Consider the following 22509-nt stretch of genomic DNA (forward strand, 5'->3'; position numbering starts at 1 on the left):
ATAAACTCAACAACAACATTCATCAACAAAATGACAAAAACATACCTTTTATTGAAAAGATTCGTGAAATGGTATGAAGTTGATCTACTTTCTGTTGCCATGAAGAAAAAGTACAAGGCGAATAAAGCTTCCAAAATTTCTTATTACTTCTTGTATTGTTTCTCCATAGAAAAGCAAACCATTTATGAACTACACCCATAATATGAGTTCTCTTGAATCAAATTTCAAAATATAAACAACTTTCAGAATGTTAATCTATTTTGAAAATATAAACTAGAATTAACATTGTAACATAACAAGCAATAACAACCAGCAGTATATTGTTACACTACTAGAATAAGTCATTTTAGCCTCCTAGTTTAGAGTCGGCCACCGACACGGACACTATTAGTGTCGGCTAAGCCTACACTAACGGACTCTATCTAGGTACATCTTTTAAGACAAGTTATTTTTTTTATCAGTGTCGGCAAAACCGACACTACTTGTTATGTTACCTTTGAAGAATGTTTGATTAATTTATTTAGAGTCGGTGAGACCGACTCTATCTAGTAGCATTATTTTTTAATTAGTATTTATTTACTTAGAGTCCGTTTAGCCGACGCTATTCTTATAACCTATACATTTTCCATTTATTTATCTATAATATATATATATATTTAAGGTTTAAGTATTTTATTTATTAATTAGAGTCCGCTTGGCGGACTCTATGGAATTTTCTATTTCGGACCAAAAATTGCGCGACAGCTTATTTCCCTCTTTCCTTTTCCCTCGTCATTTTTCATTCTCCCTCCATTTCATTTCACAAAACGAAAACCCTAATTCCATGCTAAATCGTGAATCCGTTTTTTCCCAATTTCGTGAACCGATTCGTGAATCCCTAATTCGTGAATCCATTGAAGAATCCCTAATTCAAAATCCCTCGTTAAAGGGTTTCTGAATCATCAAAGGTAATGCATATTCATCTCAAGTGATTTGCATGGAGTTTTGGTTTAATGAGTATGAGATAGTCATATGCTTTATGTTTTCTGAATGTAGGTTTTCCAGAACTATCGGCTTTGTGGATGCTGGAATCAACTTTTCTTTGCAAGTTTAGTATTGTTTCCAAATATGTTTAAAGTCTCCTTTAAGTCTGAAACTACAAAAATCAAATTATTTGCTAATTGGTTTTCTGAATGTAGGTTTTCAAGAATGCTCATCTTACTTAGTGGAGGCAGTAAGCAGTTGTTGAATGCAAGTTAATTTGGAACCGAAGCACTATATCATCCGGGATTTTGCAAAGACAACTCTTTCTCAAGGTTAGTCATCCCTATGTTAATTTGGAACCAGACTGAACTGTTAGTGTTTGCAATAGTTAGTGTTTGCATCAGTTAGTATTTCTCAAGGTTGAGAATTATTTATGAATTGATTTTGTGGTTATGAGGAGGCTATGGAATTTCCTAAGTTCTGCTTAATTATTTCTTATGGGGTCAAACTAAAAGAGCTGAAAAAGTTTGTGCTGGTTTAGATTTGTTTTTGTGGAACCAAGGTTTCTGGTATGTTGATGATATTGATGCATGTTTTCATCCTTCCTCTTATCTTGAATGTCCTTCATGTGGTTCTCTTGATGATGTTGCCTCCGAGTAATTTCCAGTTGTTGCATTGTGTATTGATGATGCGGCTGCTTGAGTGCTTTATAGATGAACTCATATCTGTAGTTTAGTTTCCCTTTTGTTGCTTGATGTATGTCCTCTAATGCTCTAGATTGTCCTGTTCTTGATGAGATATTTGCTGTTGAGCCTTCCTTGCTTCAGGCTGAAGGTGATGTTTTCATTGTGCCACCTGATTTGGTTGTTGTGCTTCTTGAATTATCTGTTGTGCCTGCATTCCATAACTGATTTCTGATGTGAGTTGCAGTGCCAGTATCAGCCATTTGTAACAATCTGTGTGTCTGCTATATATTTGTGACCTGATTATTAGTGCTTGTTTTCTAACTGTTGTTGATGTGTCTTAGTTAGTGCTTTGCTTGCTTCTAGTGACTGCAATTGAGAAGTGTTCCTTTGTTCTGTCTTGTGTTGTTGTCCTGTTGTGCATTCCACGAATTCGCGATATAGGGTTCGAAGAGGTTAGAATGGTGATTTATGTTAGAACGTTCGAAGAAGCCGCAAAGTTATGAGAGAGTGAGGTTATAGTCATTTTTCAATTCTGTTTGCAGGTGATTTGCTTGAGAAGTTTGTTGGGAAAAGTTGTTAGGTAACGGTTTAGAATTTGTTGTGAAATTCGGTTAGTTGATTTTGGTCATGAGAGAATGATGGTTCTGTTAGTTGGTTCTGTTAGTTGTGAAGAGTGAAGGTTCAGTTCTGTTATAGGTTGGGAAGAGGAGTTTTGAAGTTTGTTATTTTCGGAGCGGTTGTTGAAGAAACCTGGAAGTTAGAAGTTGGTTAGTGAGGTTCAGTTTCTATTAACAAAGTTAGTTATTAGTGAAAGTGGAATTCTGTTATGAACTTCTTAGCTAATTAAGTGTTAGGAAATTAATTAGTTGAATGTGTTATTACTTATTAGTAATGTCAGCTGTGAACTATTGTTGAAAGTCTAATAGTTTGCTTCTGTTAATGTTAATGTTGAGTTGTTATGACTTAAATGAAACCATGATATGCTTTTATTGTGGACTGCTATTAGCGAACTGTTTGGTGATTACTGAATTTCTGTTAGGATGGAGTTAAGTTTCTGTTAGATTTCTTACTTGAGTTAAGTCTGCTATCAGTTAGTAGGTTGTTTTGAATTCTGTTATGACTGTTAATGTTTGTTAAATTTCGGTTAAGTGAAAATTGTGAGAGTTAATTAGTTAGGAAAACAGAATTGAAAAATGACTATAACCTCACTCTCTCATAACTTTGCGGCTTCTTCGAACGTTCTAACATAAATCACCATTCTAACCTCTTCGAACCCTATATCGCGAATTCGTGGAATTGTGAACCCTACAAATTTTTGAACTTTATTTTGATTTCGAACACGCATTGGCTATGTTGTGTTTTTCTCTTTTCGGTTTCCCTTGGATTGCGAATTGGTTATGTTGTAAATGAAATTCTAGCATCGGGATATAACCTTTCACCTTTGTGGCATTTGATTCGCATAGATTTTGTTTATATTTCGAATTAAGTTCTATTCTGTTGTTGTGATCACTGTCCCAGTGTTGTGTTTTTTTTCTGGTTTCGAGGCGGTTGCTTTGTGTATCGGCTACCTTATGCGTTTTGGTTGCGTATGTTTGTAGGTAGAAGTTTTGTTTTGGTTTGTATGTTGATTTGTGTTGGCATGGTAATAATTTGGTACTACTGTACATGACAGTCTATATAGTGACTACATACTGCAAGTTGTTAGTTATTTCCATTAACATGTAGTTTTGGTTCGGTTTACATTAAAAAATAAACTAAGAATTAAGGCTTACATTGTTTTAGTTAGATTTCAGGAAGTGAGTACAATAGCTTATTGGATTTGTTAAAATATACAGCAGTTTAATAGATTTATAAATCTGTGCAGCAATTTTGTTTACGGTCTGAAATAATAATGTACAATAGTATTAAAATTTGGTATGTTCGTCATGTTTAATTTTTGAACCACTGAAAATAAAATAAAAATCCCTTGGAATGCATGTATTCTATTCTCTCCTAATACCCATTAGGAAGTTATCTGATTTTCTCCTAATACCCATTAGGAACTTATCAGCCATTCATTTTTGTCTAATATATGTTTTAATTTTCAGTGGTTGACGAGTTAATTGTTTGCCTTATAGAAAATGGATCGTACTTGGATGTACGATAGAGTATATTCCAATAGACACGGATTGAAAGAAGAGTATGTTCGCGGGGTTAAAGACTTCGTAAAGAGGGCTTTGAAACAACCTATTTGTAAATCTGAGGGAGGGATAAGGTGTCCGTGTATAAATTGCAAGTGTCTCAAGATAAGAACACCAACTAATGTTAGACTTCACTTGTATCGAGATGGATTTCAACCAGACTATTGGATTTGGACTCAACATGGAGAAGTAGAGCTCAATGTTAATACAAGGAATGATTCAAATAGTAGTGAGCATGTGCATCATGATGACCAAATTGAGGCAATGAATCAGATGGTGTATGATGCTTTTAGGCCTTATGGAGTATTCTCTCACGTGAATGATAACATAGAAGTTGAGGAATATACGGAGGATGAGTTTCCCAACGAAGATGCCAAACGATTTTATGACAAGTTGATATCTTTCAACAAGCCCATTTATGAGGGAGCTACCCAATCAATATTATCAATATCTACTCAACTTCTTGAAATTAGGTCTAATTGGCATGTACCACAAAAAGGTTTAGATTTTGTTGCACAAATGCTTAAAAGTGTATGTCCAGTTCAAAAATGCTTGCCCGAGAACTATTACCAAGCAACACAGTTGGTATCTAAGTTAGGGCTAAAGGTTGAGAAGATTGATTGTTGTAAGAATGGTTGTATGTTATATTACAAGGATGATAGCAATCTATCAGAGTGCAAATTTTGTAATGCTCCTAGGTTCATTCCTCGCAAGACTGGCATGGGAAAGTACAAAGATATCCCAGTGAAGAGAATGTTCTACTTCCCAATCATTCCCAGATTACAAAGATTGTATGCATCAACTGAGTCGGCAAGTGAAATGAGATGGCATCACATGAACAAAAATAGTTCCAACATCCTTCGCCACCCGTCAGATGGAAAAGCATGGAAACATTTTGATAGTGTATATCCTGACTTTTCTAGGGAACCCAGAAATGTAAGGTTGGGTCTGTGTTCAGATGGTTTTACTCCTTACATTCAAGCGTCTGCTTCTCCATACTCATGTTGGCCAATAATAGTTACTCCGTATAATCTCCCCCCTGAAATGTGCATGACCAAACCATACTTGTTTTTGGCATGCCTCATACCCGGACCTAAAAACCCTAAATTAAAGATAGATGTCTACTTGCAACCATTGATTGATGATCTACAACGATTGTGGTCCAATGGAATATTGACCTATGATATATCTACAAAATAAAACTTCATCATGAAAGCCTGCTTGATGTGGACAATTAATGATTTTCCAGCCTATGGTATGTTATCTGGATGGGGAACACAAGGTAAATTGGCATGCCCTCATTGTATGGAACACACTGATGCTTTCACCTTGAAAAGTGGCCATAAGAATTCCTGGTTTGACTGTCATCGTCGTTTCTTGCCATCTAATCACTCCTTCAGAAGGAGTAAAAGAAGTTTCCTAAAAAATAGGGTTGTGACCAATGAGCCACCTCCCATTTCCACAAGGAAAGATATATTGGCGGTAATAAGTAATTTTCCAAAAGTTACTGAAATTGGATGGGAGGCGAAATGGAAAGAATTCGAAGGGTATGGAGTGGATCACAATTGGAAAAAGCGAAGTATTTTTTGGGATCTCCCATATTGGAAGGATAACTTGTTAAGGCATAACCTCGATGTGATGCACATAGAAAAAAACGTGTTCGATAATATATTTAATACTGTCATGAATGTTAAGGATAAAACAAAGGATAATGAAAAGGCAAGAGAAGACTTGGCTAAATTATGCTTTCGCGGGGACTTGGAGCTCCAACCCTTAGAAAACGGAAAGAATGGTAAACCAAAGGCTAGTTACACTCTAACCAAATCTGAAGCCAAGTTGGTTTGTAAATGGCTTAAGGAATTGAGAATGCCAGATGGCTATGCTTCAAACCTCAGTAGGTGTGCTAATGTAGAAAAGGGTACGGTGCATGGGATGAAGAGCCATGATTGTCATGTTTTCATGGAATGTTTACTCCCAATTGCATTCCATTCATTGCCAGATTTGGTTTGGAAACCATTAACTGAGCTAAGTCGATTCTTTAAAGATCTTTGTTGCAATACATTGAGGATGGACGACTTAATTAAGTTGGATGAGAATATTCCAATTATCATATGCAAGTTGGAAAGGATTTTTCCACCAGGTTTCTTTGACTCAATGGAGCATCTTCCAATCCATCTTGCCAAAGAAGCAATTCTAGGTGGTCCAGTACAGTACCGATGGATGTATCCATTCGAAAGGTAATTGTTGTGGTTGATTTTATTAAGTTATTGCATGTTTATCATAAATTAATAAACGTGGAATGATTGAATGTGCAGATTTATGGGAGTCTCAAAGAGGGCAGTGACAAATAAGGCTAGAGTTGAAGGTTCCATATGCAGTGATTATATACATCGCGAGACAAATTACTTTTGCTCTCATTATTTCAACTCTTTCCGTTTGTTGCCAACCATAAATCTTAGTAACAAACCTCATTTAGACAATGATGACATTCTACCTACAATGTCCATTCTACAAAGTGGCGGTCGACCAAGTGGGAAGTCACGAAAATATTTTCTATCTGATAAGGAATGGAAGTCTTCACATGTGCATGTCTTGATAAATTGTGATGAGGTTAAACCATATCTTGAGTAAGTGTGCATCATAATATATTCAATCAAATTATTGATGCATATCATAATAGATATTTACTTATGAATCGTGTGATTTATTTCAGCATATTCTTAGAGAACCACTCTCTAGATATAGAAGATTCATCTGGGCGCATACATATAGAGTTTCCCATATGGCTGAAGAAATATGTAAATGAGGAGACAAATGGAGTTACTAACCAAGATATAATTGCCTTGTCTCGCAGTCCTGCATCAATGGCCATATCATGGAACATGTATTTTATCAATGGGTACAAGTTTCATACTGAAGAATGGAGCAAAGGTAGAAAAACTAGCAATTGTGGTGTGCACGTGAAAGGTCTTGCAGAAGGAGGAAATACTGATTTTTATGGAATAATCAAACATATCTTTGAGCTAGATTACTTTGGTCTGAAGCATAAGATTCCAGTTTTTTATTGTGAATGGTTTGATCCAACAAGGAATACGGGCACAAAGGTTCACCCACAATATAAAACTGTGGATATTAAGATGGATAAACGTTATCGTCCTTATGATCCTTTCATCCTTGCGCAAAATGCAAGACAAGTGTATTATGTCCCATATCCAGAAATGTGTAGAGATATGCGTGGATGGTGTGCGGCAATCACCACAAAACCAAGGGGTCGCGTAGAGATTGACAACATAGAGGATGAAGTACCTTATCAATCTGATGGGATGTTACCGGCGCTACCCAATGTAGAAATTGAAGCAATATCTTGTTTGCGTGACATGTCACAATTAGATGTGTTTGAAGAGATTTTTGATTGCTCTACTAGTGAAGCAGATAGAGGGCATTGATGAAGATAAATTAAGTCGCTGTGCATTTATCTTTTCCCTGTAGAGAACTTTTTCTTTGTTTACCCCTCCTTTGTTAGCAACATTCCTTTGTATTTGAAATGGCTCCATTTCTAATATCCAATAATTTGGCTATGTAGTGAATCACTATAGTTCTTCCCTGTGCTATCATGCAGTATAATACTTTCTAAAGGTCAAATACAGTTTTCTACACCTTGCAATATCATTTTACATGTTTTTGCATTAGATCGTTGCATGCTTTATCATGAAGTTGTTGTTAATCTTTTAGTTATTATTACTTTAGGACCACAATAGAGTATGCATATCTTTCTCTTAACTTTTTTTATTGATTGATTAATATGAGTCCTGTTTTTATAAAGTTTGGAGATGTATGAGAATATCGTACAACAACAATGAATGTTTTGTTTTCTAGTAGAACTAGAATTCACTTTATATGTTTTATGAAATTTTTTTATTTAGCAAGCAGCCGCCTCCCTTTATCTGTCTTCTGGCATATAATAAAAAATCCACATCTTCTCTGTTGAAACTAGGGGGCATTTTGGATTCTCCATTAAAAAATCCACATCTTCTCTGTTGAAACTAGGGTAATGTTATGATAATGTTAAGAGTGTGAGACTGACTAATCCTTTTATTTTTATGACAACAGATGACTAAAAGAGGTGGAAAAGCTAAGGTATTAGCACCAGGAAAACTTCAAGAAGAACAAAATCGCATAATTAACAAGAAGCATATCGTTAGGAAACCTGCTCAAACAACATTGTCTATGCAGGATGCATCATCGGCACCAACACCAGCTCAGGCAGCACCGTCCGTGCAGGTTGCATCGTCGATGCCGACATCAGCTTCGAAAAAATCATCTGTGCAGGCTGCATCGTCGATGCCAACACCAGCTCAGGAAGCATCGTCCGTGCAGGTTGCATCATCAATGCCAACATCAGCTTCTAAAAAATCATGTGTGCAGGCTGCATCGTTGATGCCAACACCAGCTCAGGCAGCATCGTCCGTGCAGGCTGCATCGTCGATGCCAACACCAGCTCAGGCAGCATCGTCTGTGCAGGCTGCATCGTCGATGCCAACACCAGCTCCAACTGTAGTACCTGTTCATGCCACTACCTCTGAGAAATTCAGTTTTATGCTAATCCAACTTTAAGCCATCAAACAATGGCTGGCCCTCAAAGTATAAACCTTCAAACAATGGCTAGCCCTTCAAATTTGGCAGAGGAGGAAGATGTGGATGCTGATGAGGATGAGGCGGTGGGTCAAGAAACTATTACCCCTCTTGTGCCAACAATAGATGAGAATGGGAAAGTTATTATAAAACCATCTGGTACTGGGTAAGTCATATATATTCTCATAATTTAATAATTTAGTAGTTTTATTATTGTATTTTGTCTAAAATATATATAACCTGTTAAGAAAGTTGAGAATATTACTATCCATATGATTCTTAATAATTTAGTAGTTTTATTATTGTATTTTGTAGGCTAGTTCCTGCCAAAGAAGTTGCTGGTGCCATTAATTATGCGATACGCAAACAATTTTATAAACCTATACATCATTGGTCTGCACTCGATCCTGATACGAAAGCTGATTGGTTTAAGTTGTTTGGAGTAAGTATTTATTGACTTTTGTCACTTAAGTTGATCAAATTATATTTAAAAAAGTAACTAATTGGTTATTAATATTAATTATGTGATTTTAATTATTTTTAGGAGAAGGTTTCGTGGGATCCTTTCGATCATGCATTTGTCTATAGCGCATTTGAAAAAAAAGGAAGAAAACGATTAAACGACATGTTGGGGAAGGCGAGGAGAAAAGGGACTCGACCTTCATGGATTGGTGATGATGCTTGGGTTGAACTTCAAACTTATTGGAAAAAGACCGAGTTTTTGGCTATGTCTTCTCAAAACAAGACCAATCGAGCTTCCGCAAGAGGCAGAGCATTCCACACCACAGGCCGTAAGGCTCATATTGATGTTGCACTTCAACTTGTAAGTAATAAAATCCTAACAAATTATTATTATTATGAAGATTCTTTATATCTTGACAGTTTTACTCGTATTTTGTATTGATTATTGGATTATTTGATTTTTGTAGTCACGTGAACTTCAAAGGGATCTGCGTCCCGATGAGTTATTTTTAAAAACACACAAGAGGAAAAATGGTGAATGGGTTGACAGTCGTGCTGCATCTACTTATGTAAGTTCTCGTAAATTTTACTGCATCAATATTTGCATCCATGCTTTCAGAAGCAGACTTATTCAAATTAAACTCTCCAAAAAGGATCTAGTTATCCATTTTTATAGTCTAATGTAAGTTAGATATAATAGCACAAGTCCTATGTTTAACTATCAGTTTGAAATTCCTGCAATCAGTTTGCTGTGCTGTTTGATATTTGTTTGAAATTCCTGCATCAATATTTGCTGTGCTGTTTGATATCAGTTTGAAATTCCTGCAATCAGTTTGAAATTCCTGCTTGTGTTATCTTGCTGTTAAATATTCCTTACTTTTTCAACCTACTGACAGTGACGTGCTAACAACTCAACATTACTCACTAATCCGACTCCTAACACTAACAGAAATCAAACATTCAATTAACCATGCTAACCACTAATTCGAACTATTTTTTTTACTTGCAGTCCAATTAAGGTTGGTATATAATTCTAATAGAGTTTCAAAACTGCTAACTCTATCCATGTAAACTAACTCTAACTTTTGTGATAATTCGTTCTATTAATCAACAAGGAGCATAGTTAGTAATATTTTTTATTAGTTTTTTTGTTTGGTTGTTACACTGTGAGTGAAGTTAGGAAAGAGTTGTTAAAATGCAATTAATTATAACTTCTGTTAGATGACAGTTGGAATGTTAATTCGGTTAGAGTTAATTTGTTAGATGTTTGGACAAGTTGAATTGTGCTAGGGAATCGATTCCATTGAAAATGAAATTCTGTCACATATATTACCTTCTAGATGCATGAGTTTACTAAGTCGATTTTGATCAAATGGAAACTAGCTTAATTGGTTCAGTCACATGAAAATGCTAGCAATCTTGTGGTGCAAATTGATTTGATTCATGATTTATGAAAACCTACTGTTAATTGATTATGCATTATTGTCACACTTATTTGAATATTAAATAGGATGGTTATTACTGTTGGCATTTTATTGAATTACGAAGTTATTGAATCAATTAGGAAATGAATGTGATTGAACAAATTTGGTTAAGTTGTTGTTGCTGCAGTTTTTTATGAAATTGAAACGCAGGTTGAAAAATCAATTAGGAAACTAACTATTACTAACTATGTAACTCAAACAAACTTAGCATTATAAATAGTTAACTGATTCAACCTTTTAACAACATTTAACAAATTCTAACAATTCTTAACAGAGCACTAACTTCTAACCAACATATCATCTCTAAATTCTTAACAGAGCACTAACTTAGCATTATAATGTTGTGTTATGCAGAAGACTTTTAAAGAGAAGTTTGATGCAGAACTTCAGCTAACTGAAGAAGGGAATGAAGAGGTTGTTCAAGTGTTAGATGGAGAGCGTGTAAATCAGCTATGGACAGAGGCTGCTGGGGGCCGTAACCGTGGTCGGGTTTATGGCGCTGCAGATTTAGCTATTAATCTAAAACGTGGATCAAAAAGTTTTACCCAACAATCTCAAACTCCTCAACACTCTATGTTTGGGATGTCATTAGAAGCTGAAAGAGCAGCTAGAATTAGAGCTGAACAAATTGCCGAGGCTGCAACGACCCAATTACAAGAGGCTAACGAAGCAATGCGAGCTGCTACCGAGGCTGCAAAAGCTGCTACCGAGACTGCACAAAGGATGGAGAGGGAGATGAATGCTTGGAAGGAATTTATGATGAAGAAATTTGACACTTCAACTTTTGTATCACATTCTCATCATTATGATGACGATTTGGATGATCAATCATTAGATGAAGATTGATCTTGTACTTTTAGTAGAACGAATTAATCTCGGATGTGATTACTTTTTGTGTATGTTTTTTGAAAGTTAATGTGGGTAGAACTTTTGTAGTTTCTTTCACGAATGTTTAAAATTGTTTCCAAATGTTTTACCATAAATATGATATTGTTCGGTTGATGGAGTGGATTGAAAAAATTTGTTCGAGTGAGGTTGTCATGTTGCAACCCGACTATAAACATCTTTATTGTCCTTTTTTGTTGACTTTAGAGTCGGTCTATGCAAGGCTAAATATTATTATAGACTTTTCTATGTTGACTTTAGAGTCGGTGCTACGGACGCTATCTGTTTTTTCTTGAGTTTTATAAATTGACCTCAATGCCAGCCGATCGATGCATAAAAAAAGTTGAGTTTTTTTGTTGACTTTAGAGTCGGACAGGCCAACGCTAAACATAATATTGACTTTTCATGGTTTTGAAACAATATAGCGTCGGTCCCATTAGTGTCCGCGTTAGCCTCCGTTTCACCGAGGCTACGTAGCCTCGGTGTATCTTTAGCCGACGTTACACAGTAGCTTCGCAACTTTTATTCAAGGCCCGACACCGACGCTAAACCGACGCTAACCACATATTAGTGTCTGTTTTTTCACCGTTAGCGTCTGAAAGTGGCCGACGCTAATAACTGTTTTTCTAGTAGTGTTAACCCAAATACCAGTACATTATAACATAAATAAGCAGTACACTGTAACATAACAAGCAATAACACCCACAACATAACTAGTATTAACATTGTAACATAACAACCAACAACAACCAGCAATACATTGTTAATATGACATGCAACAACAACAACAACAACAACCAATAAAATATCATGTAAAATGTAACAAAGGTCTTTAATCTTCATACCTAGTTGAATTCGTGGAGATCTCAAGGTCTTCATTTTATTCATAATCAGTTACATCCAAATTTATTAGGTCAGTCATTATAGCTAGCTTATACCTTCTTCATCTTTTTAGTGTTAAGATTCTTGAAAATAATCTTCTTATGGCTTGTTCCATCAGACGGCTCAACAACTGTAATGGGATCCCTAACAAATTCAGCTTCTTTGGCTTTGTTAAATCATAACTCCACCATATCAATAACCTCCTTTATAACCTAAATCTCGTGGATAAGTTTGTTGCTCCCACTATTAATATTGAGAGAAGGATCTGATATCGGAATAAGAAAACAACAACATCAAACAACAACAACATACAACAAATCATGTGAAAAAAATCATGTGAAAAAAATCATGTGAAACATAAAAACAACATACAAGAAAAAGAAAGAACAAAGAAGAAGAAGAAAAAAACATTTATGTATGAAGCTACAGCTAATGACGAAGAAGAAGCGGGAAAATGTGTATTCGGATTTTGCTGTGATAGATACGGCGATACTGTCAAGAAGGAAGAACTAATTCGTTTATATTATATATGAGTAAACAATTTCACCACGGTTTTATAAAAAAAATCATGAGAAATTTAATGACTTTCACAACGGTTCACATTAATAATCGTGGTGATAGGTCTTTTAATTTTAATTTATATATTATAATTATCAGGATAACATTAATTGTAACGAAAAAGTAGAAAATTGTTGGAGTTGAGATTCGAACTCTGTCACTCCATAAATGTATAATCGTGGTTTATTAGTTTGACCATAGTGCAATGTATTTTCGTAAATATAAATAAACAAAGTGCGTCCAAAAATGAGGTATTATCACAGTTAACAGTGAAACTGTTGTAGTTTAGTGTGAAGAAATATTTATTTTCTAGTAGTGTGAATAAACACACTTATATTTTTCAACCCAAATGCCATATACATCTCTGTCTATGTTAAAAATCGAGGGAAAACGTTTTTTTATATATTTACATTGTATTCACATAATATTAAAATAAATTGTTTAAACAAATAAAAAGTTTGACAATGGATTCTTGGAGAACAACGTATCTTTTTAAATTTCTGATAAGTTATTTTTTCCAAATAAGATAATTTTTTTTGTACTTGCAATCCATGTCAGAGAGATTTCATTATATTGAGCAAATGTTATCATGACAAATAAAATTTTTCACATGAAAGAGAACGTGAAAGATAAATGGATGATTATTTTAATGAATAAATTTCTCAATATTGTCTACCGAGAAAAACAATAAATTTCTCAATGTTTTCTTTGATTGACAACATAGGAGTGTTATTAGAAAAATACAACAACAACATCAACATCATTATGTGATATAGATTGTAATGGTAGGAAAGTTGTTTTGTTCAATATTGAAGAACATTGAAGATTTTTATGTCTTGCAATCCATCTAAGAGAATGATGCGTAAGACTTTGGAGCGACTATATATAAGTTAGGTTTATAGTAAAATATGATTAACGAGTATTTTTATAGTAAAATATGATAATCTAATCCCCTGATTATTAAATATAACCAAAGGAATAGATCATTAACTTAAAAGTTAAAAATAAAATAAAAAGAAAGACATCAATTTTAAAAAATAATATAAAATATGACGCGCCTTAACCTTTTATCTTGGTTTTTGATAGGGTAAGGTGAAAGTTTGGTTATATTATTTATAATAGTGTGACCCCAAAGAGCACACTCCTCACTATCCTTTTAGAAATGCTTACTCATATCAATATTTTTTATTTGAACAGTGTACACTCTTGCATTCATAAGTTGTATAATCATTATCAAGAGAGATGGTATCAACTTTAATAAATTCAAATTAATAAATAATCCCTTCAATTATATTAAATTAAATATAGATATTACAACTTATCAAAAACCCTAATAATCTATTAAACTTGCCTTCATACATCATTTGATTCTAGCAAGGTATTGTTTGAACATTAGTCCCACACGAACGAAGAGTGTTTGAGTAGGAAATAAATTGAGGTTTTGATCCACAACGGTGTGAGCCTATTTCTTCCACCATCATAAATGTTTCTCCATCGAAACCACAATTATAAATCATTTGTTCCGTAGAAAAAACTAAAATATTGTCGTTCAAGACAGCAAATCCGGTAACATGAGTATCTTTCTCTTCTAACCCCAATGCATTCACTCTCACCTTCAAAATCTTTTGCCATAAACATGACTTGTAATCTTTTAAAAACCAAATAGTGAAAACAGACTTTCTTGATTTCACTAAGCAAATAGAACGGTTGGAACTTGTCACTTTGCCCCAATTAAATATGTCCATGTTACATCCGTGTGAAAACCTTTTATAGCTTCCCTTGGCAACTTAATAATAGCTTCCATGGTTTTCCACACACCTTGTTTTCCATGATAAATATTGCATATATAACTAGTTGGTGACCAATCCGCTGTGTTTTCAAAATGAAAATCAAATAGTCATCTGAAGAGCCATGAGATTAAATGAGATTTATATTAGAAAATATATGGTTTTTTCTAAGTGACTCCAAACTAGAAATGAAAAAGAAAGACTTTGTAATTAGATTGCGAATAAACAATTCAACAGGATCATCATTAATGGTATAACAAAGAAGCAAACAATTACTAGAAGCTACAACAATAACTGAATTAGATAGAAATGTTAGAACATTGTTAGGAACACCAGAAAATTGTTGCTCTTTAGCTCAATGGTGCAACTCTTCCTTTTTTTGATATCTTTGACTTATTTGATCATATTGGAGGAAGAAACATGTATCACTCTTCACTAACAAATTACAAAACTGTTTTGTTTTGAAATGAGATTCTTCTTGAAATTTGGAGAATGAACTACAAATCAACTTAAATTTAAAAATGATTTTTGCAGGTAACCAATCTTCTTGAGACACTTCCATTATTTTAAATTAGAATGCAAAAATTGAAGGATGAAAAATTGATATAGAAAGAATAGAAAAAGGAAAAGAGCACTCAAGACAAACACACGTTTTCTTTTTTTAAATAAAATCTTTATAATAAAGATATTAAGAGAGATATGAGTGTCTTGGGGCCAAAGATTTGGTTGTTTATATTCAAAACTATTAATGGTAACAAACTTGGAAAGGAAGTAAATCAAAATAAATAACTTTTAATTCTCCTGATTTATTGATTGAATAATTTTCTTGATTTTTTGGAAAACGTGTGTTAGGGTGATGAATATGATCTGTGATTTATCTATTTAATTTATGTTAATCATATTTCATTTTATAATTAGGTCAATATAATAATAGGAATTAAATTTAGATGTTAATAATGTAATTTTTCTATATTTACATTCAATTAACACGTATCTTTTTTTATAAGATTATTTGCAATCATCATGAAAAGAAATGTATATACTAACTGTAAATACAAAAAAGGTAATCAAAGTAGAAATATAAAATTTATTGTTGGCTGAAGACTTACCTTACTAGTTGATTAAATATTTCTTCATTATTAACTTCTATTTGTACTAGGTTATATACATTTTTTTTATCAACTAGATATCCTCTATGTTTGATTAAAATTTAAAATACAATTGATGTTAAAATTCTTCTTCAAATTTTTTAATACTTTTCAACATGTGAAGCTAAATTTAAATTCATAGTTTCTAGTCCAGACAGAGATGTGAGCTATTTTTATGAAAACACTCTTAAATGTATATTAAATGCATAAAGCAAAAACCATAAAATTAAAATAATTAAAATTATAAAGCCAAATAAAATGCCCTTAAAATATTGCTAAATTTGAGTTCTTGACAATCTAAATTTTCAATATCAATTTATTTATATTTATATTTTATTTATGTCTACTGTAATATACAATTACTCTAAAACATTTGTTACTTTTGAAATTATCATTCACTCCTTAGTTTTATATTTACCAAAAAATTTAAATACTAAATTCTAAATTTGGAAGTACTTTTTAAGAAAATCAAAATCAAAATTAACCATCATCATTATTATTATTATTATTATTATTATTATTATTATTATTATTATTATTATTATTATTATTATTATTATTATTATTATTATTATTATTATGTTTGCACCTAAAATTACTTTAACTTGTTACTCAAAAAGGCCAAATTAAAGTTAATAAATGGTTAGTTGAATTAGTGAAATTCAAATTCAAATTCAAGTGGATCGAATCTTTCTCATATGTCAAAACTAGTGAACAAATACGAATAACTAGAATCTTTCTTATATTTTCATTAATTTAGTAGTTCTTAAAAAATGCAAATATTTATAAGTCACAACTGATGGGCAAGTTTCATATATTTGTAGATGATTCATGATTATTGTGTCAGGTTATATATTCCAAGTTCATCTTAAGCCTAAAGGATTGTGTTGTAGAACTTTCTTACTTTTTTCGATGATAAATTTCCCTAAGTCTATTTAATTTTTTTACACAAATAAAAAAAATGTTAAACAATAAAATAATCATTACAATATCATCAAAACTAAAGATGAACTTGGAATAATGATGATAGTGACTTTGAGGGTTATAATTTATCATTTGATGATAGTGAGGATGAAAGGATTCTTAGGTTGGGTGATGGTTTTAATGAACAAGGCAAGATTGATGATAAAAGAGGGCGGTCAAAAAGTATGGTTTGGAAACACAAGGATACTCCAAGAAAACTAACGTTTGATGTTGATAACATAATCTTGTGGTGTAGACCATGAAATAGAAATTAACTGTTGCAGTGATGAGCTTGCTAGCAGTGACCCTAATGCTTTTGATAATGAAAATGAACCAAAGTATTCAATGTTTAAGATGGATGAGTTGAACAAGAATTACAAGTTCCATGTGGGATTGTAATTTGGATCACTTGAAGAATTTAAAGAAACCATTACAGCATGGTCAGTATTGAATGAGAGAGAGATGTTTATGTCATGTGCAGAAAAAACCAAAAAAAAAAGCTTGTAACACTGATGTTGGAACTGCAGCTCAAGAAAATCCACAAGAAATGGAATCTCACTTTGATGATGATCCTTAATTTGAAATGCTTGCAACAAATCTTACAGCAATCTCTGAGGCAACACAACCTCAGCCAAATATCAATGATGTTACATCCCAAGTACTCAAAATGCACCTAATCCTATTGGCCAAAGCACACTTGTTCTCAATGCTCAAACAACTGAACCTATTATAACTAAGTCTCAAACTAATTATATTTTGTCTGCACCAGCTATTCCAATTATTGAATCTGTTGCTGAGGCACTTAGTCCAAAACTGAGAAGAAGTTATAGAATAAGGAAGTGATAGCCAAGACATATTTTCTGTGTTATGATATTTTTATTGAAACCTTTACGATGTATTGTGATGTATGTATTTATCATGTATTTTGAGACGTTTATGGCCAAGATATATTTATGTTTTATGATTCATTTTAAGACCTTTATGGCCAAGACGTGTTTCTATTTTATCATGTATTTTAATACCTATATTTCAAGACAGTTATGCCATTGTGGCTTTATGTATTTCTTAGATTCTGACTTTATTTAATTTGGCAAAGACCTTTAAGAATATATATAATACATTATCAGTTTGTGCAAACTTTTTTTCCTGTTGACAATATTCAAATGCATTATAGGTCATTCATAAACATGGATGAAATATATTAAATAGCTAGGGACGACTATCAAAACCACAAAAACATACAGGGACAACTATCAAAAACACAAAAAATTAAAGGGACTAAAATCAAAAAACTCATAAACATATAGCGATGAAAATTGTCATATATTCAAAACTGCATTCATTAATAAAGAGTTACAGACACAATTCACTATAATCACAACCATTTATTGCAGACAATGAACAAACACCTAGACAAAATCAACAACATCTTATACAAATTGACTTTTTTTCCTTTCGTTTTCCGACTTCATCTTCATCTTTTCTTTTCTCCTAGCCTCAATGTCTTTAATAATACAACCTGAATTATTCAAAACCTCTGAGCAATTGCAACCACCTGAATGTATGGATTCAATAGATATGTTACATTCAAGTTCATCATCCCATATGAACAACTTGCAACTAGACATAACTCCTGAATTTTGACATTTCTAATATCTCCTTTTAGGTTTTTGAGCTGAATTTGAAACGAACATCTTCATACAGGGAATTGCAACCACATACCGGGATTTGAGACGAGGTTATGTTACCAACGGAGGATGTAGCTATGGGTTAATGTGAAGATGAAAAAGAAAACAACACATAATGGACTACTAGAAGGGAAGAAGAAGATATAATATTTGTAATTTCTATTTTGCTTCCTCCTTCTATATATTATCCAATATATATTCCATGTGATTTTATTGAGAATTAACATAAAATTAAAAACATAAATCCAACTTAGCTCTGTTAGACACATAAGTATTTTTTTTAAAACCAGTTTAATGTCAGGGACTTAAAACAACAAGATTGAAACATATCAGGATGCAATCCAAACAAAAGATCCAGGGACCAAATAAAAAAACACGACAACTTACAAGGACCAATTGATTGTTTAAGCATTCTTTAAATTATCTTTAGTTTAACAATTTCTCAGTTTTTTTATTATGGAAAACAATCATATTTTGATGAACAATTTTAATTTTTTTTAAGAGATGATACAAAAATCATAGAGGATTGAGGCAACAAGTTCATGTTGATACTAGACCAACAATTAATATAAAAAAATCATGTGACCATAATCTTTTTCCCATATAATTACTAGAGGCAATGTCTCATTTATGTAAATATACATATATTTTAGAATGGATTTAATTGAAATGCATTGACAGTGTAAAGATGTTTTACACTATCAATTAATTACAACCATTGATTTCTTAAATGAGTTTGACTTTTATTATAATCACATGTAAAGTAACACAAACGGATGATTGTGATATATTGACAGTGTAAATTTTTTTACACTGACAGTGCATAACAATTAATCTCTTTTAGAATATGTAACAATTTATTCGAGTAGATTATCTCTCCTCTAAGTTAATTATTTTTCTCTCTTTTGTCGTTAAACCAAAAATGTGTGAAGGATATTTGAGAAATTGATTAGATATTTTATTTAAGTAAAGTGCCAATTTTTTTAAAATAATACAATATCAATTATGTTAAACTAATATAAATTACTTCATGCATTCCAAAATAAATGTCGTATTTAAAAAAAAAAATTATTCCAAAATATTTGTCTTTTAGTAAATTTAATTTTTATCTTCTAATTGTACAAGCTAATTAATACTCTTAATTTATTATTTTCTAACTTTACATTAATGTTAATTCGAATACACCAATAGCTAATAAGGATAATTTGATAAAATCATTATTCTCTCTTTCATTTATTACATTTTCTTAATATGTGTAAAAGTGTCAAGTATGACACTTATTTTAGGACGGAGAAAGTACATTAATTAAAACATAGTATATAAGATAAATTCCTAGAGGGAATGTTTTTGAGAAATATTGATCAACAAAGAGGTTTATGTAATGATAGTTGGATTATAATTATATAAATAAAAAATTATATGTTTTAGGAAAATGTCATATCACAAATTACTATCGGATAAAAGGTTTAAATCCCAAAATTGTTTTTGGATCCATTTGACCCTAAAATTTTATAAGGTATTTCAATGTAAACAATTTCGGATTGTTGTCTCATTTGCAATGAGTATAGATAAGTGTCAAGGCCAATGTCTTATAAATGTTGGTATATATCTTCCAGAATCTATATTTTCACACGACCAATTATATGTTTTTACTTCACGTACTTAGTTAAAGGTGTTTATATTCGATGATGAAGGTTATGTCTCCAACAAAACATATAATATAGTTTCCAAATAAATTTTTCAACATTTGAGATTATTAAGTTTTATATATATATATATATATATATATATATATATATATATATATATATATATATAGAGAGAGAGAGAGAGAGAGAGAGAGAGAGAGAGAGAGAGGGGAGAGAAAGAAAGAAAGAGAGAGAGAGAGAGAGAGAGAGAGAGAGAGAGAGATTGTGTTATATTTTTAGAAGATATGGTGAGGGAGGGAGATATGTCGCCCTTAGGGAGGGTGACGACCATATGTCTCCCTCATGGAGGTATTGTCTCGCCCTAATGCTCTCATATTGCCCAGTCATGAGAAATGTGAGATGAGACATTTCTGGGGCAGAGAGAAGTCAGGGTCAGTAACTAATTCATGCTCCCTTAAAAATAGGGATTCAACGGTCCATCAATGACTGAGTGGGCGGTGACCTTTCCCAAGAAAACATTGATTCTAAGGCCTCTATGAATACTTCTCGTCAAACAGGATGAAGGGATAGATCTTAACTCAGAAAGATCACACATTAGGCATTCTTACCAAAAAAGCATCATGCTTATAGACAAAGCCTTTCATCTCACGTGAACTAGTCATCTAACCCTTCATAAATATCATTGTACATCACTTGTTGTAACACCCTAAAACCCTAACTCTTTATATATAAAAGATACATATATAATTTCTCAAATACAGGTGTTACACGTGCACCCTTTATCACTACTACAGAAAACACCTATCATAACGGTTGGAAAAGGGATACAACCATGATGGACCAACCATTATGAGGTAAGGTGTGATTCTATGTATGATGCTTTCCACTACGGTCGTGCGACCATGATTATAAGTCAAGTAGCACGCTACCTACCACAATGGTTACTTTAAAGAACCGTCGTTGTATGTCTCAACCTATCACAATAGTTGTTTTAAACAACTATTACTGTATGTCTTTTAATAAAATATAGAAAATGCAGTAGTAGAAAAACAAAAACAACAACAACAACAAAAAGAGCAAAAACAAGAACAACAGGAATAGGAATGACAACAAAAATAACAACAATAAACAAGAAGAAGAACAACAAGAACAACAATAAGAGCAACAACAAGAACAACAAGAATAACAACAAGATCAACAACAACAAAAAGAACAACAACAATAAAAAGAACAACAAGAATCACAACAAGAACAATAACAAGGACAACAACTAACATTGCTAACTTGAATCCATGTTTTCTTTGTCCCATTCAAGTTGGAGAAGAGGTGATGGAGTTATGAAATTTGTTAATGAAAGAAATGATGTTTTCGAGTTTTGTTTATTGAAGAAATCATGTTTTCAAGCTTGGCTTAGTGAAGAAATAGAGTTTCGTAAATGGAAGAAGATATTTGGACGTAGAAGATGAAGTCCGTCTAAGTTAGAAGTTCATCTAAGTTTTAGGTTTCACGGGGATCACTAATGGTAGTGGCTTGAGCGTTGATACTTACTAAATAGACGACAAATATTTGTTTAAGAATGGTGAAGAAACTCAATAAACAGGTTTATATTTCCCCATGACCCTGAGTGACTTTTCACCACGGTTGGAAGCTCCAACCGCGGCGAAAATTAGCTTAAAAATAAATTAAAACAAAATTATAGATTCTAACCTATCACAATTGGTACTTTAAACAGTTGTTGTTGTATGTCTCAACATATCATAACAGTTACTTTAAACAATCGTTGTTGTATGTTTTTTAATAAATAAATAAAAATAAAACTTCAGGTGCTAGGATTCGAACTCATGACCAGGCGCCACTTTTCCAACCGTGGTGAAAATTGCCATAAAAATAAATGAAAAACAAAATTTTAGGTGCTAAGATTCGAAAGCATGATCAAACGCCACTTTTCATCATGGTTGGTACCTATGACTGTTGTGAAATGCTTTTTAATAAATACAAAAAAAAAGCGGCAAACAAATTTATTTTGCAGTAGTGCATCAATGTAATAACCACAAACATGCAACAGAGTAATGAAGGTGTGAAAAACACAAGAAGTGGGGTGAATTGGGTTTTACAAGCAAAAACTTTTTCCAAAAAAAAAAACATCACTAACAAGTTAAATAATGAAGAGATAAAAACACAAATATTTTTATCCTGGTTCGCTTGAAACTCAAAGTTAATCCAGTCCACCCGCCAAGGTGATTTTCCTTATACAGAAGGACTTAATCCACTATAATCAACAAATTATAATAAACACAAAGAATATTTTTCTTTGTCTTCTTAAGGATCCAACTAACCTAAGTCTCCTTAAGGACTCACAAAGAACAACCTTCTTTGTCTTCTCAAGGATAACCTCCTTAAGGAATCAAACAAATAGTTTGAATAAAAGTTTTTGTGTTACAAGATGCTTCTTCAAAATCAGATTTACACAAAATGAATAATAAATACTTAAAGAGCACACTGTATACAAAAGATGATAGCTTTTCACAAAGAAAATTATCTT

General features: G+C 32.6%; 3 protein-coding genes and 1 pseudogene across 3 annotated transcripts; 3 read left to right on the plus strand and 1 right to left on the minus strand.

Annotated features, from left to right (window-relative positions):
* The first annotated feature begins 887 nt into the window (after nt 1–887).
* Nucleotides 888–8443, plus strand: LOC127079870 (uncharacterized). Its single transcript, XM_051020227.1, has 4 exons — nt 888–947; nt 1036–1087; nt 1179–1295; nt 7940–8443. Exon 4 carries the CDS (start codon nt 7940–7942, stop codon nt 8441–8443), a length of 504 nt encoding a protein of 167 aa, XP_050876184.1. The 5' UTR covers nt 888–947; nt 1036–1087; nt 1179–1295.
* Nucleotides 3770–7275, plus strand: LOC127079869 (uncharacterized). Its single transcript, XM_051020226.1, has 4 exons — nt 3770–4832; nt 5079–6066; nt 6145–6456; nt 6543–7275. The coding sequence occupies exons 1-4, from the start codon at nt 3770–3772 to the stop codon at nt 7273–7275; spliced, it is 3096 nt and encodes a 1031-aa protein (XP_050876183.1).
* Nucleotides 8444–8454: 11 nt separating the features above from the next.
* Nucleotides 8455–11253, plus strand: LOC127079871 (uncharacterized). The gene is made up of 5 exons (XM_051020228.1): nt 8455–8627; nt 8777–8903; nt 9006–9284; nt 9391–9492; nt 10762–11253. The coding sequence occupies exons 1-5, from the start codon at nt 8455–8457 to the stop codon at nt 11251–11253; spliced, it is 1173 nt and encodes a 390-aa protein (XP_050876185.1).
* A 2849-nt stretch (nt 11254–14102) lies between these two features.
* LOC127079873 (uncharacterized) lies at nt 14103–15081 on the minus strand (annotated as a pseudogene).
* Between the last annotated feature and the right edge of the window lie 7428 nt (nt 15082–22509).

This window comes from Lathyrus oleraceus, chromosome 5, assembly GCF_024323335.1.
Source record: "Lathyrus oleraceus cultivar Zhongwan6 chromosome 5, CAAS_Psat_ZW6_1.0, whole genome shotgun sequence".
NCBI lineage: Eukaryota > Viridiplantae > Streptophyta > Magnoliopsida > Fabales > Fabaceae > Lathyrus > Lathyrus oleraceus.

Excerpts from the sequence above, each read along its gene's own strand:
- LOC127079869 (XM_051020226.1), top strand. The coding sequence starts at position 3,770 with ATGGATCGTACTTGGATGTACGATAGAGTATATTCCAATAGACACGGA. Across the intron at positions 4,833-5,078 it reads GTCTGCTTCTCCATACTCAT|CCTATGGTATGTTATCTGGA; the intron begins GTTGGCCAATAA and ends ATGATTTTCCAG. Across the intron at positions 6,457-6,542 it reads GAGGTTAAACCATATCTTGA|CATATTCTTAGAGAACCACT; the intron begins GTAAGTGTGCAT and ends GATTTATTTCAG.
- LOC127079870 (XM_051020227.1), top strand. The coding sequence starts at position 7,940 with ATGACTAAAAGAGGTGGAAAAGCTAAGGTATTAGCACCAGGAAAACTT.
- LOC127079871 (XM_051020228.1), top strand. The coding sequence starts at position 8,455 with ATGGCTGGCCCTCAAAGTATAAACCTTCAAACAATGGCTAGCCCTTCA. Across the intron at positions 8,628-8,776 it reads ATAAAACCATCTGGTACTGG|GCTAGTTCCTGCCAAAGAAG; the intron begins GTAAGTCATATA and ends TGTATTTTGTAG. Across the intron at positions 9,285-9,390 it reads TTGATGTTGCACTTCAACTT|TCACGTGAACTTCAAAGGGA; the intron begins GTAAGTAATAAA and ends TGATTTTTGTAG.